At 35.9% G+C, this 19,213-nt stretch overlaps 1 protein-coding gene across 9 annotated transcripts in view; it reads right to left on the reverse strand.

The window, feature by feature from the left end:
• NADK2 (NAD kinase 2, mitochondrial) overlaps nt 1–19,213 on the reverse strand; it is a 53,464-nt gene that overhangs the window by 18,438 nt on the left and 15,813 nt on the right. For all 9 annotated transcript variants that reach the window (XM_063723875.1, XM_009240634.4, XM_063723874.1 and 6 more), the window contains 6 exon segments: nt 18,921–19,009; nt 17,912–18,000; nt 16,984–17,065; nt 8,870–8,953; nt 7,020–7,156; nt 1,073–1,151 (listed from right to left, as the gene is read on the reverse strand). In XM_063723875.1, the coding sequence (XP_063579945.1) occupies nt 1,073–1,151; nt 7,020–7,156; nt 8,870–8,953; nt 16,984–17,054 (371 nt within the window). In that variant the 5' untranslated portion in view covers nt 17,055–17,065; nt 17,912–18,000; nt 18,921–19,009.

Below are 19,213 nucleotides of genomic sequence, written 5' to 3' on the forward strand. Positions count from 1 at the left end.
CTTTAAGAAGCACTAATAGGAAATTTTAATATGAACTGCCTATAAAAGTTTTCTATCAATTGCAAATTTATACTTACTATATTACTCTCTTAAATATTTATAAGCTGGGAACAGTGTCATGCACATCTAGTCCCTGCTACTCAGGAAGCTGAGGCAGGAGCATAGCTTGAATCCAGATTTAAAGGCCAACCTGGGCAACATTTAGACATGGTAAGATGCCATCTCTAAAGAATAAAAATAAAACATTAATAAAGCACCTGGCCAAGCGCAGTGGCTCACACCTGTAATCCCAGCACTTTGGGAGGCCGAGGAGGGCAGATCACCTGAGGTCAGGAGTTTGAGACCAGCCTGGCCAACATGGTGTATTGGGGGAACCAGCCCCCAGTATTTAAGAAATTATAAGAGTATTGATTGGGGAAGTGATAAATGTCCATGAAATCTTCACAATTTATGTTCAGAGACTGCAGTAAAGACAGGCATAAGAAATTATAAAAGTATTAATTTTGGGAACTGATAAATGTCCATTGAATCTTCACAATTTATGTTCTTCTGCCGTGGCTTCAGCTGGTCTCTCCGTTCGGGGTCCCTGACTTCCCGCAACAATGGTGAAATCCCATCTCTACTAAAAATAAAAAATTAGCTAGGGTGGTGGCATGCACCTGTAGTCCCAGCTACTCGGGAGGCTGAGGCAGGCTAATCACTTGAACCTGGGAGGCAGAGGTTGAAGTAAGCCAAGATCACACCACTGCAATCCAGCCTGGGCAACAGAGTGAGACTCAGTCTCAAAAAAAATAATAATAAAGCATCTATATAAACAGATTAAAGGCTCTGGGACGCAGTACAATAACTTTATTTAATCTAGGGTTTCACAAACTTTTTTGTCATAGAATATTCTTTCCCCTTAATACATATTAACATCTATGAAGGTGTTGGAAATATTTCATTAAATAATGAACTGCCATTACTTGCAAAATATTATTCACAAATCTTAGCCAGGTTGTAGAAACTGAATAAATATCCAAAGGCACTAAAACATTAAATTCCATGCTCAAGATCACAGGTTTAAAAGTACCTGGATGACAGACTCTCCCCAATGAAGACTTCATTTAGTGCTCTCACTGGCAGAAGTTGGGGTCCTGAAGCCTCAGACCCTGCATGTAATTTAAGACAAAGAAAATCCAAGATAGCTCCTTGATTTCTAGAAATGTTATAAAAATTTTATAAAACATTACAACTTTTATATTATATTTTTGTTTTTGAAAGAATCACATACTTTAATATAGTTAACATTTAAATTATCTTTTACTTAAAGCATCCACAATATAAACCTTAAAGGAACCTAAACTTATACCTGTAATGAAGGCCCTCTCTCTGCAAAATAAACCTTAATTCTTCTTGAAGCAATTTCTCAAGAGTGATGAACTATATTTATCCATCTCAAAAGATTCTTGTTGTTACACTTAATTTTATCTTGGAAGCTTCAGAGATATAACTTACCAATTAAAAAGAGAACTATTTTGGATTTAAGCAGCAAATGACATGCATGGCTTGGATGATGGAAACCAAATCAGGTATGTTAAGAAATCAGACTTTTTTTTCCAAATAAGGAAACCTCAAGAGTGTTTTTAGCAACAGCAGCATTGGTGGAATATTTCCACATCCCCCTTCATAACTCCTAAAAAATGTTTTCTTTTTTTAAATCTATAAGGTTGTGTGCACAGTTAAAGTAATCTTCCTTCATAATTACTTAAACATTACACCATCATATAAAATCCTCCAAAGGATTCCCAGTGCTTTCTGGTTCAAATTTGTGATTGTCCCCTTCAAATGGTTCCCTTTACTTCTTTTATTAGTTTCCAACTGGAAATGGCAACTCTGTATCCTCAATGTCACAACTATCAGATTTATTGGACTCAAGTATCTCCCACTAGGCAAACATCTTGTGACAAGTTTGCTGTCAGACAAGTTCACTTTTCTGTCTCCTCCACAATTCCTACTAAGTTAATATTTAAAAATCCATCCCAATTGTGGTAGGCAGGCTCCAAGCTGGTCCCCAGTGATTCCTGCCTCCCTGGTATTCACAATTTTGTGAATACATATACTCACACTCTCTTTCCCACATCATACTAGGGTTGCTCTGTGTGACCAACAGAATATGGCAGCAGTGATGGCATATCACTTCTGAGATCAGGTTAGAAAAGACACTATTGCTTCCACCTTGGCTGTTCTCTTTCTCTCAGATCACCTGCTCTAGAGGAAGAGATAACATGAACAACCCTTTGGAGAGACCAACATGGTGAGGAACTGAAGCCTTCTGCTAAAAGCCATGTGATGAGCTGGAAAGTGTGTTCTCCAGTTCCAGTCATGTCTTCATATACTGCTGTCCTGGCCAACAGCTTGATTGTCACCTCCTGCCTAAACCAGAAGTAACTAGCTAAGCTACTCTTAGAATCTTGACCTTTATAATCTGTGTGAGGTCATAAATGTTTACATTTAAGATGCTAAACTGAGTGATTTGTTATACAACAATAGTTACCTAATACACTATAGTTACCAAATACACTAATAAAACCACCACGGTCACCAAGACAACATTGATCTATTCTTCTCCTTTGACTTCGTAGCCTAATTATTATATTCTTCTGTTTATTGTTTATTAAATTGAACATTATATTTTTCTCATTTCTGTTGGACTATAACTGCCTAAAGGGAACCCAATTATTCTTTCAAATATAACAAGTTGATATTATATTACAATACCAAGTACCCTTGGAGCACTTGTTGTTTACCTAAATTATCAGCTCAACTTCATAATACAGAGAAAGACCTTGATACAAAAAGCTATATATGCATATATATATATAAGGATTTGATATGTTTAATCAAATTTGATTGCACATAAGACTAAAACTGGCTTTAAACTGTCTTAGGTACTACATATATTCACATTTTCATTCTTGACAGTTTTACAAACATAAATGGCTAAAATTTATTGTTTAAATTACTTTTCCTTAATTACTAATGAAATTTGTTTTAGATTACTATCCCCACAGATTTCCTACAAATGCTCAACAATAGGTACTCATGAAATATTACCAGTAAATTTGAGCTCTCACCATCAAACTGTAACCATGTTTCCCTTTTATGTGGTCTTGACTTTCCACCTCTATTCCCATTTTCCCTCATCCTAATTTATCTCTCCATATTACATTTTTATTACATGTGCTTGTTCAATTTCAATTCAAAACTTTTGTCAAATGAGTTTGACAATAAATAAAATTGTTTCAAATCTCATTAATCATCTTAATTCTGCTTATTTTTTCATACTAATTGACTACTAAACCTTATCTAATCACAGAACTGTGTTCATTTAAAACTTGCCTCAATGGGACATGAAAAGATAAGACTCCATACCAATTACTTTTTTTTTTGAGATGGAGTTTAGCTCTTGTTGCCCAGGCTGGAGTGCGATGGCACAATCTCGGCTCACTGCAACCTCCACCTCCCAGGTTCAAGAGATTCTCCTGCCTCAGCCTCCTGAGGAGCTGGGATTACAGGCATGCGCCACCACGCCTGGCTAATTTTGTATTTTTAGTAGAGACGAGGTTTTACCATGTTGGTCAGGCTAGTTTCAAACTCCTGACCTCAGGTGATCTGCCCACCTCAGCCTCTCAAAGTGCTGGAATTACAGGCGTGAGCCACTGTGCCCAGCCACTGATTACTTTTTTATCCAAGAGAATAGATTACAAAATTATAATTTGTATTTTTAAACATAGAATTGTAATACTAGTGACACAAACTACTACACTGTGTAATTCTCTCACACTGTCATATTGCTAAACTTTATTTCCAGGTCTACTTGCACTAGATGGAGCCATGTGACTAGTAATGGCCAACAGAATGTGGACAAAAGTAATGAAAAGGCCTAGTTCCTAAAACTTCCCATGAGATCTTCTATGTTTTCTGTTTTCTCCCCACAAGATGCAGAGGATCCAATAGAAGACTCAGAGACCTTAAAATACGGTAGCAGCCACTATTTGGCAGCAGCCTTGGTTGCCTGAAAACTCCTTGGACAGTGAGATGAGTTAAAAATAAGCTTTTGCATTCAGTCACTGAGTTCTGGGATTGTTTATTAAACCAATTCATCTCTCTATATTAATACAACCAGTCTTTATTTATATAGCATATACATTGTGTTAGGTATTATACATCATCCAGAGATTATATTAAAGTATAGGGAAGGATGTGCATAGGTTATATGCCAATACTGTGCCATTTTATATGAGGGATGTGAACATCCTCGAATTTTGGTATCTGCAGAGGGTCCTAGACCCAATCCCCCTCAGACACCAAGGGATAAGTGTATATGAAATAATCTGCTCCAGTCACCACCCCCTCCATCTCCTCCTCCTCTCTGGAAGTTTGCAGTAGCTGTTTGTATTCTGACAAACCTTGGTGTAGAACATTTTACCATTAATTATGTGAAACACTTTGTGGGTCCCTTCAATTCAAAGACTCTTGCCTAAGTTTCCTAATTGAAATTTTTAAAAAGTATTAACTGATTCATACTAACTGTGTATATTTATGGAGAACAGGTAATATTTTGATACATGCATACAATGTATAATGATCAAATCAGGGTATTTAGGATATCCATCACCTCAAATATTTGTCATTTGTGTTGAGAATATTTCAAATCTTCTCTTCCAGCTATTTTGAAATGAGGTATTTTGAAATATACAATAAATTGTTAATTATAATCACCCTACTATGCTATTGAACGCTAGAACTTATTCCTTCCATCTAAGTGCATATTTGTACCCATTAACCAACCTCTGTTTATCCCACCTTTCACCCTTCCCAGGCTTTGGTAACTATCACTGTACTCTCTATCTTCATGAGATCAACTTTTTCAGCTCTCACATATGAATGAAAGCATATGATATTTGTCTTTCTATGCTTGACTTTTTCGCTTCACACAGTGACCTCCAGTTCCATTCAAGTTGCTGCAAATCTCAGGATTTCATTCTTTTTATGGGTGAATAGTACTCCATTGTGTATATATACACATTTTACATATTCATTTATCTACTGATGGACACTTTGACTCCATACTTGGCTATTGTGAATAGGGTGGCAACAAACATGAGGTGCCAGTATCCCTTTGCTATACTGATTTCCTTTCCTTTGGATAAACAGCCAGTAGTGGGATTGCTAGATTGTATGGGAGTTCTATTTTAGATTTTTGAGAAACCTTCATGCTGTTTTCCATAATGGCTTTACTTATTTATATTACCACCAACAGTGTACAAGAGTTCCCTTTTCTCTACATCCTTGCCAGTATTTCTTATTTTTGTCTTTTTGATAATGGCCATTCTAACTGGGGAGAGATGATATCTCATTGTGGTTTTGATTTGCATTTCCCTGATGATTAGTGACGTTGAGCATTTTTTCCATATAGCTGTTGGTCATCTGTATGTCTTTTGAGAAACTTCTATTCAGAGACTTTGCCACTTTTTAATGAGATTATTTGTTTGTTTGTTGTTTGAATTTCTTGTATATTGTGGATATTAGTCCCTTGTTAGATGAATAGTTTGCAAGTATTTTCTCCAATTCTGTAGGCTGTCTCTTCACTCTTGTTTCCTTTGTTATACAGAAGCTTTTGTTTAATATAGTTCCATTTGTCTATTTTGTTTTTGTTGCCTGTGCTTTTGAAGTCTTAGCCATAAAATCTTTGCCTAGACCAACGTGCTGAATAATTTCCCCTGCCTGTTTTGAGAAATCATCATGTATAATTTTTTTATTTTGAACATTTTTCTGTTCCTTTTCTGGAACTACCATTAATCAGATGTGAACATCCTAGATGCTGAGCTATGATTCACTAAGTTTGTATGTTTCTATATATGAAACATTAACTTCATTTATAAACTAAACACAGTGAATCTGAGGAATCTGAGCAGTGACTCTTTATATACCAATCTATATCTTTTTATAAGACTGCTGGTGAAGACAGTCAAATCTACCATCTATTAGTGGTAGCAGTAACTTCTTTCAGTGAGGGATTAAAATTTTTAACTATTATTTTTAAATTGTACTTAATAGTTATTGCAGACTTTCAAAAACAGTAACAGAAGTTCATGTGCGTATAATTTCTTAAGATTTTTTTAAATAGAATTTTTTTTGGAGAAGAACCTTTAAAACACAACATAAACACATATTTTAGAAACATGCTAACCTATTAAGCTGTAAGTCACCATGAAAAACTCTGGAATAAGGGGATATAAACATCAGGTACCATGAGAGAGCAGAGGCAGAAAGCAAAAATGTAAAAGTAGCTTTTCCTGATAAATTTATCCAGAAAATAAAACACAGGAGAAAACTGTATCTTTTTATACAGTCTACAAATATTTAAGATTTCTCTTGGGATATTCTTGCATCAATTAAAGTCCTACATTTGCTAGAAAAAGTGGGAAAATATGGCTCAAAATGGAGAATTCGCTTTAACCCTCCTAAGAAAAAAAGCTGCCAAATCACCTTATGCTAATATTCTCTAAGCTACACAAATACTTCAGGCACAAATGCTAAGGCTGGAATGAAAAATTTTCCAATAAATATATTTAATATATTTAAGTATAACTATATAACATGTATAACCATCATAATCTTCCACAGATTAGCTCATTTCATCTCTACTGCTTTTTTTTTTTTTGACATTTCAAAGATTAAGGCCAAGAATCTTTTCTCAAACATCAACTATCTTATCAGATACTTTACAATCCTTCCCTAATCAGCTAGTTTTCAAATCTGTCCTAGAAAACATTTCTTCTAGAAATATGCTATTATTTCTTACTTCAGATTCTAATAAACTTTACAACTGAAGTAATTCACTGTACTTTGTTAAGTGCTATTAATGACACTAAAAACAAGTTAATCATAAATTATTACATGAAAAAATTTGAGGTCAAAGGAACTATGAGTTAAATATTTCCCCAAACACATCTGATGCCCAATCCACCTACTTTCATCATGAGCTCTTTCAATGTTAAGGGCTCTATTGTGCTGATTCAAGCTTAGCTGCTGCTCGTGAAGGTCCACAGGAACAGGGTTTATGCCAGTCCCTTCAAGGTATAACCTGATTCTCTGCCTCCACAACCACCTTAGAAAAGTGAAGAAAAGGCAAATTATGTTAAAATAGAATAAATTAAAGAGTAGACATTATAATAATTTAACCAAATTAAATAGTTAATAAAAACTAGTTACTAGTTATTCCATGAATAAATTATATCAGAAACACCTAAAGCCTATAGCTTCCTTATCAATGACAGATTTGAATATTTATTCTCTTTTCAATTATAACAGAAACACCTAATGTGCTTGTACAAAATCTCCCAAGTAACTTAAGTCAAACTCTATCAAGAACCCATAAAGTCCAAGATACTGAGCTAGATATAGCTTGTGCTTTGCTCAGCAAAAAATATTATACAAAAAGGAAAGCATTCATAAATTAAAATAATATTGTGTTCAGATGGCTGGATTAGATAAAAATCCCTCTCCACAAATTTTGTAATGGAGGTTTTTTTAAAACAATAAAAGGAAAAAAGGATTAAGAAACAATAAATAAAACAGTTTTGATTACACCTAAAAATTTAAATAACATCTCTGGTAAAAGGAAAAAAAATCAGGTTTAATTGATTTCAAAACCGATAATCAATGTATCGAAAGTCAGTGGGACAGATTCTGCTAGGTAAGTATACAAAAATATACTTCCACTTGGTAGTTATAAATTAGCCATTTCTAAAGTTGTCAAACTTCTGAAATGACTAGAAACTAGAATTATTGGTAATGAAATGACTCTTGAAAAGAAGATCTAATACAACTTCACAAACATCTGTGGGAAAAGCTTTCCCCAACTATAAAATCTAGTCCAAGTCAGGAAATAAAAAGTAGTCCAACTTGGCTCTCTCAAATATAATTGGCCAACCTCATGCTCCTTCCTCCACCTTCCTCTTTTCCTGATGGTCTGACCACTGAACACATTAAGTAAAAGAAACTTTTAAAAATCCCATCCCCACTGCTTAAGAAATACTTTTATGTGAGACAGATACCAGGAATCTCAGCATGGTTGGATTAAATCCAGCTCTCAATCATTACTAGATGGGAGATAAAGATAAAAAATATAAAATCCGAAAATTCAAACAATTTTAGCCAAAGTTTTAATTAACCTTTCCACTAAACTGATATGGACATGTAACAAGGTTAAGAAAGTAGAGACATGGCTGCTATCTCACTGAAGGAGAAAAAAAATTTCTATATGCAGTTATATTATAGGCCAACCAATATTTGTCAGGGTTTCTCTCCACAATTCCAACTGGACTAGGAGAAGGTAAATTAGATCTATTTGTGACTCAGCTAATACATTACTTTTAATGGCTACTGTTATATCTATGGAGTAATCCAAACATTATCTGATTTGTTCTGGTTTTTTGTGTGTTTGTTTGTTTTGAGACACAGTCTCACTCTGTTGCCCAGACTGGAGTGCAGTGGCATGATCTCGGCTCACTGGAACCTCTACCTCCTGGGCTCAAGCGATCCTCTCACCTCAGCCCCTCAAGTAGCTGGGACTACAGGTGCTTGCCACCATGCCCAGCTAATTTCTGTATTTTTTGTAGAAACAAGGTTTCACCATGTTGCCCAGGCTGGTCTCAAACTCCTGAGCTCAAGTAATCCACCCACATCGGCCTCCCAAAGTACTGGGATTACAGGCCTGAGACACCGTGCCCTGCCTGACTTGTTCTGTTTTTTAACAGCATTATTAATGGCACATACTTATTAAGATACGTACATAAGAACAACCGTAAGAAATTCCTACCTGAACTCACCACGATAGAACTTCTGTAAGGCTTCTGGAAAGGAATGTGTATATCGAACGGGCAGGCATAAATGACCCTCAGACCTATATTTTAACAGGAATTTTTTGGTGATATAAAGAGGAATAGAAAAAAGGTGAAGCAAAAACATTTAATCAAAAGGTATCATTAAGCTATAAAAATAAAAAATGAAATTCTAAAAATTTCTACTCTATATTCCATTTTTTTGCCACAAAATTGTGTTCTTTCAACAAAAACAAAAAAGACCAGATAGAATTAGTAGTCTACATCCAGCTTTAATGCCATAATACATAATAATATGTGAGTTTCTACATTACAATGAAACTAAAAATAGCAGCAAATCTGCTACTAATTACCCTGTAAAGTTATTTAATGGTACAGTGTTGTTCAAATCATTACATTATTTAACTACTAACCTTCAAATTTTTATTCTAACTTTTAAATTATTTAACTATTAACTTTGGGCAAGTCACTTTAGCATCAGCTTTCTCATCTCCAAAATCAGGATAAACCAGCAATCTCAAAAGGAATCAAAATATTTATGTGAAATGTTTTGAACCATAATCCTTTTTGAAATGTCATTTAAGATATCCTAAGTCACTAAAAAAGAACTGAGAAAGCTTAATCCAATGTAATCCTTCATTTATTCAAAAATACATAAATAATGAAACTCCTTTAAGGAGTTCATAGCTTGATATGGAAGACAAATTAAAACAAATCATTGCAAATTATAAGGTGGTAAGATTGCCTATTGGTTGGTGTAAATGAGAGTATGTGGCACCTAAAGATGTCCAAAAGGCTCAGTCATCATCATTTAATGATACTACAATCTTGAAGAAAAGGCTGAGGGTAGGCTTAGCAAAACAAACTCCTGATAATAAATGTAAATCAACTTGTAAGCGTGAAGAGCACAGAAAAGTGTTTTTACAAAGTTGTCAATAGTCAACTTCTTTATCTAAGCGGGTCAACACTGAGGTTAAGAAAGCGTAAGGCCTAGGTTTTTAAATTTTTATATTCATTGTAATAGTTCACACAATGTTAAGTATATAAAAGGTATCAACAGTCATTTGATAGAATAATACCTACTGAGGTCAACTGCAAGTCTAAAACCCTTGTAGAGAGAAGACTTTCTCATGAGGTTACAGTCAGATATCAGCTAGGGCGGCAGGCATCTGAAGGCTTGACTTGGGCTAGCACGACCACTTCCAGGGTTGCTCACTCACATGGCTGGCAAATTGGTGCTGGCTGTTGGCAGGAGGCCTCAATCACCCTCCACGTGAGCCTCTCCACAGAGCTGCCCGTGAGTATCCTCACATCATGGTGGCTGTCCTACCCCACAATGAACAATCCTAAAGACCAATACAGATGCTGCAATACTATTTATGACCTGGCCTTGGAACCTACACATTCTCACACCATATTCTACTGGTCACGCAGGCCATCCTTGATTGAATATTGGGGGCAGGGAGGAGTACATTAAAGGGTACCTAAATACTAGGAAGCTACCTTGGAGGCTGACTACCACATGCCCTCTATCCCGTTTTGAATATTAAGCTTTCAAATGTTGTAATTATTTACCAGGCTCAGTAGAGTGGCTGTAGAATACAGAAGAGATGGATAGAAATTACACATTTGATTTAGATGAGTCCATGTGAGTGGGCCATCTTGAAAGTGGATCCTCCAGCCCAAGTCAAGCCTTCAGATGCCTACAGACCAAGCTGACATCTGCTTATCCTCAGGAGAGATCTCAAGCCAAAACTACCCAACCAAACTGCTCCTGAACTCCTGACATGTGCAACCCATAAGAAATAATACACTGTTACTGTCATAAGCCTCTAAGTTTTGGGGTGATTTGTTATGCAGCATTTGACAACTAATAAATAGGAGAAAAAACTTAAGTTGAATATTAACTTCTGGGCTTTTTTTAAGGACTGAGACACCACTATATTTAAGATAAAGAAATCAGACAACTTGAAGCATACACAAAACCAGAAGGCAATTTAATATATCTGCCTGGAGGCAAGAAGAGAAACCAAAGAACTTCTAACACCTGTTATTCTAGCTAGAAAATAGAGAAGAGATGACAATATTAACAATTGCTTGCCAGCTTCAAATTCCCACAAATTTGTGAATATGAAGCCAGTTTTCAAAAGAAAATATAGTTCAATAAACTGTGTAACATATGATAACTAAAGTGATCTTTTACCTTAATGATATAAAAATAAGCCATTAAGAAGTTCTAAAACCCACATGCATCAACACTGATGGCAATTAAAAATTAATTACTGAACCAATGATCTCTATTATTTACATTCAGGGAATATTTACTCAGCTAGACTGGGGTTCTATCCCTATTCCCTAAAATCACTTAATTAATCATTCATTTTTCAAGGGTTTATTACCTACCAGCTATGTATAAAACTATGCTAGTGACAGAGAAATTAAAATACAAGGTCCTATACTCAAGGAACTTATAGTCTAATGGAAGAGAAAAAGAGACAGAAAATAAATATATAGGGATAAGTGCTTTCTGTGGAGGGAATTACAACCCAGGAGAAACACCAGTCTTGAACAAACAAGAAACACAGAAGTGAGTAAGTGGTGTAAGGGAACTTTTGACAAAAGCACATACAAAGGCATGGGTGGGTGGGTTAGGGGGACATAGGCCTTCTAGAGAACTCTTTCACCTACTCTCAAATCATGCCTTGGGTCTTACATATCAACAAAGCTCCCCACCAGAGTAAAAGCATCCCTGTGTGAGCCTCTAACCAGCATGTTGGTGGACACTCATATAGTTACATTTTGCAGTTAAGAACAGCCTTTTAGAAAGGATCCCAGGCTGATTCTAGTTTCCAAAAATATATTTTTTAAGCTAAAGAATGTGTCATGCCTGTGGACATATGAGGACAGGTGAAACTAGAAAAGCAAACAGGCAAGAGACAGTGAAAGATAATATGTATTATGTATCCTGAAGGGAATATACATGGGAAACTCTAAAAGATTTAATAAGAAGTGGATATAATCAATTAGATCTGCACTTTAGAAAGAAGACTAAGGCAATGTGTAAAGGATGAGTTAGAAGGAGACAGACTGTAAGCTAGTTCAGTAATTTAAACAAACTATAAAGGGCTGAGCTATTTTTAGTGGCAGTGAGGATGGCAAGAGATGGACTCAAAAGTAAGTTCCCTAGAACTTAGGACCAATTTGATGATAGAGTGAGGGAGAGGTAGTTACAGCTTCAGCACAGATGATTTCATTCATTAAGAATGATGGGAGATTCCTAGGTATTTTATTCTCTTTGAAGCAATTGTGAATGGGAGTTCACTGATGATTTGGCTCTCTGTTTGTCTGTTATTGGTGTATAAGAATGCTTGTGATTTTTGCACATTGATTTTGTATCCTGAGACTTTGCTGAAGTTGCTTATCAGCTTAAGGAGATTTTGGGCTGAGACAATGGGGTTTTCTAGATATACTATCATGTCATCTGCAAACAGGGACAATTTGACTTCCTCTTTTCCTAATTGAATACCCTTTATTTCCTTCTCCTGCCTAATTGCCCTGGCCAGAACTTCCAACACTATGTTGAATAGAAGTGGTGAGAGAGGGCATCCCTGTCTTGTGCCAGTTTTCAAAGGGAATGCTTCCAGTTTTTGCCCATTCAGTATGATATTGGCTGTGGATCCAACTTACAAGGGATGTGAAAGACCTCTTCAAGGAGAACTACAAACCACTGCTCAAGGAAATAAAAGAGGATACAAACAAATGGAAGAACATTCCATGCTCATGGGTAGGAAGAATCAATATCATGAAAATGGCCATCCTTCCCAAGGTAATTTACAGATTCAATGCCATCCCCATCAAGCTACCAATGACTTTCTTCACAGAATTGGAAAAAACTACTTTAAAGTTCATATGGAACCAAAAAAGAGCCCGCATCACCAAGTCAATCCTAAGCCAAAAGAACAAAGCTGGAGGCATCACACTACCTGACTTCAAACTATACTACAAGGCTACAGTAACCAAAACAGCATGGTACTGGTACCAAAACAGAGATATAGATCAATGGAACAGAACAGAGCCGTCAGAAATAATGCCACATATCTACAACTATCTGATCTTTGACAAACCTGACAAAAACAAGAAATGGGGAAAGGATTCCCTATTTAATAAATGGTGCTGGGAAAACTGGCTAGCCATATGTAGAAAGCTGAAACTGGATCCCTTCCTTACACCTTATACAAAAATCAATTCAAGATGGATTAAAGACTTAAATGTTAGACCTAAAACCATAAAAACCCTAGAAGAAAACCTAGGCATTACCATTCAGGACATAGGCATGGGCAAGGACTTCATGTCTAAAACACCAAAAGCAATGGCAACAAAAGCCAAAATTGACAAATGGGATCTAATTAAACTCAAGAGCTTCTGCACAGCAAAAGAAACTACCATCAGAGTGAACAGGCAACCTACAAAATGGGAGAAAATTTTCGCAACCTACTCATCTGACAAAGGGCTAATATCCAGAATCTACAATGAACTCCAACAAATTTACAAGAAAAAAACAAACAACCCCATCAAAAAGTGGGCGAAGGACATGAACAGACACTTCTCAAAAGAAGACATTTATGCAGCCAAAAAACACATGAAAAAATGCTCACCATCACTGGCCATCAGAGAAATGCAAATCAAAACCACAATGAGATACCATCTCACACCAGTTAGAATGGCAATCATTAAAAAGTCAGGAAACAACAGGTGTTGGAGAGGATGTGGAGAAATAGGAACACTTTTACACTGTTGGTGGGACTGTAAACTAATTCAACCCTTGTGGAAGTCAGTGTGGCGATTCCTCAGGGATCTAGAACTAGAAATTCCATTCGACCCAGCCATCCCATTACTGGGTATATACCCAAAGGACTATAAATCATGCTGCTATAAAGACACATGCACACGTATGTTTATTGCGGCATTATTCACAATAGCAAAGACTTGGAACCAACCCAAATGTCCAACAATGATAGACTGGATTAAGAAAATGTGGCACATATACACCATGGAATACTATGCAGCCATAAAAAATGATGAGTTCACGTCCTTTGTAGGGACATGGATGAAATTGGAAATCATCATTCTCAGTAAACTATCGCAAGAACAAAAAACCAAACACCGCATATTCTCACTCATAGGTGGGAATTGAACAATGAGAACACATGGACACAGGAAGGGGAACATCACACTCTGGGGACTGTTGTGGGGTGGGGGGAGGGGGGAGGGATAGCACTGGGAGATATACCTAATGCTAGATGACGAGTTGGTGGGTGCAGCGCACCAGCATGGCACATGTATACATATGTAACTTACCTGCACATTGCGCATATGTACCATAAAACCTTAAGTTTAATAATAATAAATAATAATAAAAGAAGAAAAAAAAAAAAAAAAAAAAAAAAAAAAAAAAAAAAAAAAAAAAAAAAAAAAAAGAATGATGGGAGAGAGGAGAGTTTATTTGTACATGTTACATTTTTAATACCACTGGATATATCCAAAGTAGAGGCCAGTGTGGCTAGAATAGAATGAAGGGAAAAATAATAGGCAATAAGGACAGAGAATGGTAAAGGGCCAGATAATGTACAGCCTGTACGTCACATTTAAGGTAACCAACTGTCCCCTGGTTTGCCAGGGACTGACATTCTCCTGGGACACAGGACTTTCAGTGCTAAAACCAGGAAAGTTCCAAGAAAACCAGGAGAAGTTTGTCACCCTATTCATAGTAAAAAAGTAGATTTTACCCTAAGTTAGATGGGGAGCCACGACAAAAAAAAATCTAGGCAGAAAAGTCACATAATATTATCAAACTTCCATAAAATAATCACGCTGGCTGCAGTGGGGAGAAGAACTAAGAAACTCTAAGGGTAAGAATGGAAGCAAGAAGATCAGTGTTGGAATAAAGATTCTGGAGTCCCAGGGTACTCCAATAATACCACAGTATTAATCAGCCTCCCTAGAGACAATATAGGAATTGAAGAAGAAAAAAGATGGCCCAGAGCACAATATGTAAAAACACCAGTATTTAGCCAGTAACCAAATAGTAAGATCCTTCAAAAGAGATACAAAGAAGTAGTCACAGAGATAGGAAGAAAGAGGTATCATAAATGGCAACAAAGTACAGTTGAAATAAGGGAACAGCACCAAAACTTCCCAGAAATCAGGTAAGACAAGGACTAAAATATCCAGTAGATTTGGTAAGTAGGATATCACTGATCTCTAAGGCAAAAGCAATGTCAATGAACTGGTTGGGGGCAAATCCATAAAAAAACTGCAAAGTTTTAGAAAATAACTGAGAACTGAAGAAGTGGAGATACCAAGCTTGGGGATAAGTGGAAGGAAAAGAGATAATAACCAAGAGAGTGACACAGGATAAAGGATTTTTAAAATTTTCTTGAAAAACAGGAGTCTTGAACAAGTCTTTTTAGGCTAAAAGGAGTCAAGTGTGACAGGAGAGAAAAAAAAGACAAGACAGGACAAGATTTTTTTAAGCAGGAGAAAAGGTGAAGTAGTTCTAATCCAGTGACTTTCAATTCCTCTGTGAAAAAAAGGTGGGTTTATTGAAAAAAGAAGGATAAGGGAAGCAAAGTGAATGCAAAAGTTGAACTACTGAAGCAGCCACCACAGAGAATGGGGAAGAGAGATGAGTAGGGCTACATAGGAAGTTTGTGTACAACTCTAAGTCCACTGCTAAGTGCTGAAGACTACAAACTGGAAGTGCCACCAAACCCAATGATCTTTTTTTCCCCAGATGACCATAGCAGTACTGATGAAGAAGTAGAAAGGATGATGGTCAGATTGATCTAGAATTGTGCAGAAAGATAATGATGAAGAAACATTTGCATTTTGGGAGGCCAAGGTGGGTGGATCACTTGAGATCAGGAGTTTGAGACCAGCCTGGCCAACATGGTGAAACCCCATCTCTACTAAAAGTATAAAAATTAGCCAGGTGTGGTGGTGCATGCCTGTAGTCCCAGCCACTCAGGAGGCTGAGGCAGAAGAATTGCTTGAACCCAGGAGGCAGAGGTTGCAGTGCACTGACAGTGGGCCACTGCACTCCAGCCTGGGCAACAGAGCAAGACTGTCTCAGAAAAAAAAAAAAAAGAAAGAAAGAAAGAAATATTTAAGAAAGTGAATGAAGTGAGGAAGAAATAAGTGGAGAAAATGGAGGGGATCAAGATAATGAAAGTCAAAGGGCAGATTTAGTGGGATAAAGTAGTAAGACTGCTGTTAAGGTAGGAGGCTAAAGTCAGAGTGGAATTAATTAGGATTGTAGAGATAGGGAATTCCAGATCACCATAAAGTCCAGGTATAGTCATGACTGTGGGTGGCTAAAACAGAATGAGGATAAATATCACGAAGCTAAGGAAGTTAAAAAAAAAAAGTGCCAATAGTGTCTGAATAGGTCTTTTTATTAAGTCAGTAAAGTCACCATCCCCCAAAAAAATCAGTGGTAGCATAATGAGGAATATAAATACAAGCCATAAGGAAGGGCAGAAAATGGATCATTATTAACTTGTCCCTCCTCAGCAATACCAAAGGTCCCCAACACTCACCTGGGTCAAGAACTCAGGTCTATTATGCCACAGATCCTACTCCCAAACTACCTGGGAAGCTAAAATGTGAGAACTGGTCCATCCCATAACATAATTTCCTACCACCAATGCCAGCTAGATGTATATATATTTTTCATGCCTGAGCTTAAAACTAGAGCTATATCCTTGAAAACAACTACATAAAAGACAATCCTACTCAATTCTACATACCTAAATTTCATTACTAGAATGCTTCTGGAACATGGTTCTAATGTTCATGGTGGCCAGGAACAATGATGCTTCCACTTAGACACCATATACCTAGTAAAATGTCTGTAGCAACAGAGCCTAAGAATGTGAACATGGTCAAGAAAATAAAAAATAGCTTCCAAATTTTAAGACAGACCATAAAAAGATACTATGCAAGCAAAGCAGAAATGCATGTATGTATAACCTAAAAAAAAATTTAAAAGCACACCACACAAATCAAACAAAAAGTATATGTTCTTTCTTACCGTTCTGGATCAGTGTTTACCCCTATAACTGGTTTCAGTCTGTCCAAGACTTTACTTGCTGCCAGCAGCATTGTGCCATCACCTAAGGAACATAAGACAAAATACAAGACATAATTAGATTTCTGTTATAAATCTAGTTTTTGGCCATTTTGAAAATTAGTAGTTTTAACAATCATACCCCACCCTGCTAACTGCTATTAGCCTATCCCACTCCCTTTCTACCTATTATACCTTTGGATTCTCTCTCCCACTCTAATCCAGGATTCCATAAGTGGCAAGATTACATTTAGGCAGAATAATTCTTTGTTGTGGGGACACTGTAGAATGTTTTAGAGGTAGTCCCTTTACATACCAGTAGCACCCCACAGTTGGTAACCACTAATCTAATCCAAAAATTTCTGTTAGCCAATCTTCTTTCCTTCTCCCATAACACCAGTCCAAATTCACAAATTATTTTAATAAAAGCATATCCAATGTGTCCAACTTCAAATTTTTCTCTTCAACACCTGCTGTCAACTTAAAGCTTTAGAAACAGTAGCCATTAACTTAAAGTTCAGAAAAAAGTAAGTACAAGTATATTGGGACCAAAGAGGAATAGAATTTACCTCATCTCATTAAACTCTTTATCAACTTCATTTTTTTCTTAAAACTGCCATAATTATACCAAAATACAATAACTAATCCTTTGAATCATATTTGAAGTTAAATGCATACCTTAAATATACACAAGGAACCTCATAGTAACATCATTCATTTAAAAAGTAGCCTTGTATAAAACAGAAGTTTTAAACCTGATCATAACAATCCAAAAATGTATTTAATGGTAAGACTCTGAAGGCTTCAATATAGCTAGACCCTAGGGTATCTGGAAATAATGTGTATTAAACATTTGTATATGCCAACATCTTTACTTCTGTAAAATTATTACCTCCTGCAGCTATGACAGCATCTGCCCATCGAACAGTCTCTTCATCATATTCTCTCCTCTTTACTAGACGAACCTCAATTCCCTCATTCCTAGGATAAAAAAGGAAAGGTTATATGAAATTTCCACTAATAATATATATAACAGGGGTATGTTTTCTGAGAGGCAGATGATTACAATAGAGATGTAAAATAAATTTGTGTCTTATAAACAAATTTACATGGAGCTTTATCTTGAATGACATTATCTTTGTTTTCATTTAATTACAACAGCCAATTAACTATGATAATTAAGGAAGCATATGAATAAATCGAAAGTTATATCCCAAATCTCCATGTGCTTTAAAAGCTTTTATAACCACTAGTGAATAGCAATATTGGTTAGAATTTCATCTTCTCTACTCCTTCTAATGCTTAAATTCGTAATACAAAAATGGTCCAGAAGACTAACACCTTAGAGTGACAATTTTTTAAACTATAAAACTGAATGGCCATTATTTTAAATCCAACAAATATTCATTGAGTACCAGACACCGGAATAGTGACTAAATACTTTGTAATTCGCATGTTTCTCACACTGACTCTCTTGTACACACATAATTGTGTTTAGTTCTGAATTAACTGAAGTTTCTGTAATTTTTGGACAGAAGTTTCTATAATTTTCAAACACTCAAAAATATTATTACAATGAACACTCATATAATCCACTAGTCTGTTTTAATAAATAAAACATTATACAGTTGAAGCCAGCTGTGTAACTGAATTAACTCTGCAGAAGATGCATTTCTCTGGAAGACCAAATAATTGAAAACACCTGTGACATTTTCAGAGAACAATAAATATTTCTTTAAAGATGCTATAAAATCAGATCCATTAACCTTGATATAATTTTCTGAAAATGATTTTATAATAACAATCATCACTAAAAATCTAAGAATGGGCTGCTAGTACAAAATAAAAACTGGAAATCCTGAATATAAAATCCAACCCAAGACCCAATCCCATAGACTTACCGTAAACTATCTATAATATGTTCTACATTTTTGGTGTGAATATGATGTCGTTCAAGAAGTCCACTGTAACTAGAGCCTTTCAATGCAAGCTATATCAAAACAAAAGAAATGTTGTTTTACTAATATATATTACACATGATGTTCTAATATTATGATTTTTAAAAGCCCCATATAAAATATAATTTTTTGAAAATATATTTCAATAACTACCTGTGAAACCTACAAGTACAAATTGAACTAGAAAGCCTGGTATCAGAAAATTATAATTTGGCTTTAATACCAAATACAGCATT

Source organism: Pongo abelii, chromosome 4, assembly GCF_028885655.2.
Source record: "Pongo abelii isolate AG06213 chromosome 4, NHGRI_mPonAbe1-v2.0_pri, whole genome shotgun sequence".
NCBI lineage: Eukaryota > Metazoa > Chordata > Mammalia > Primates > Hominidae > Pongo > Pongo abelii.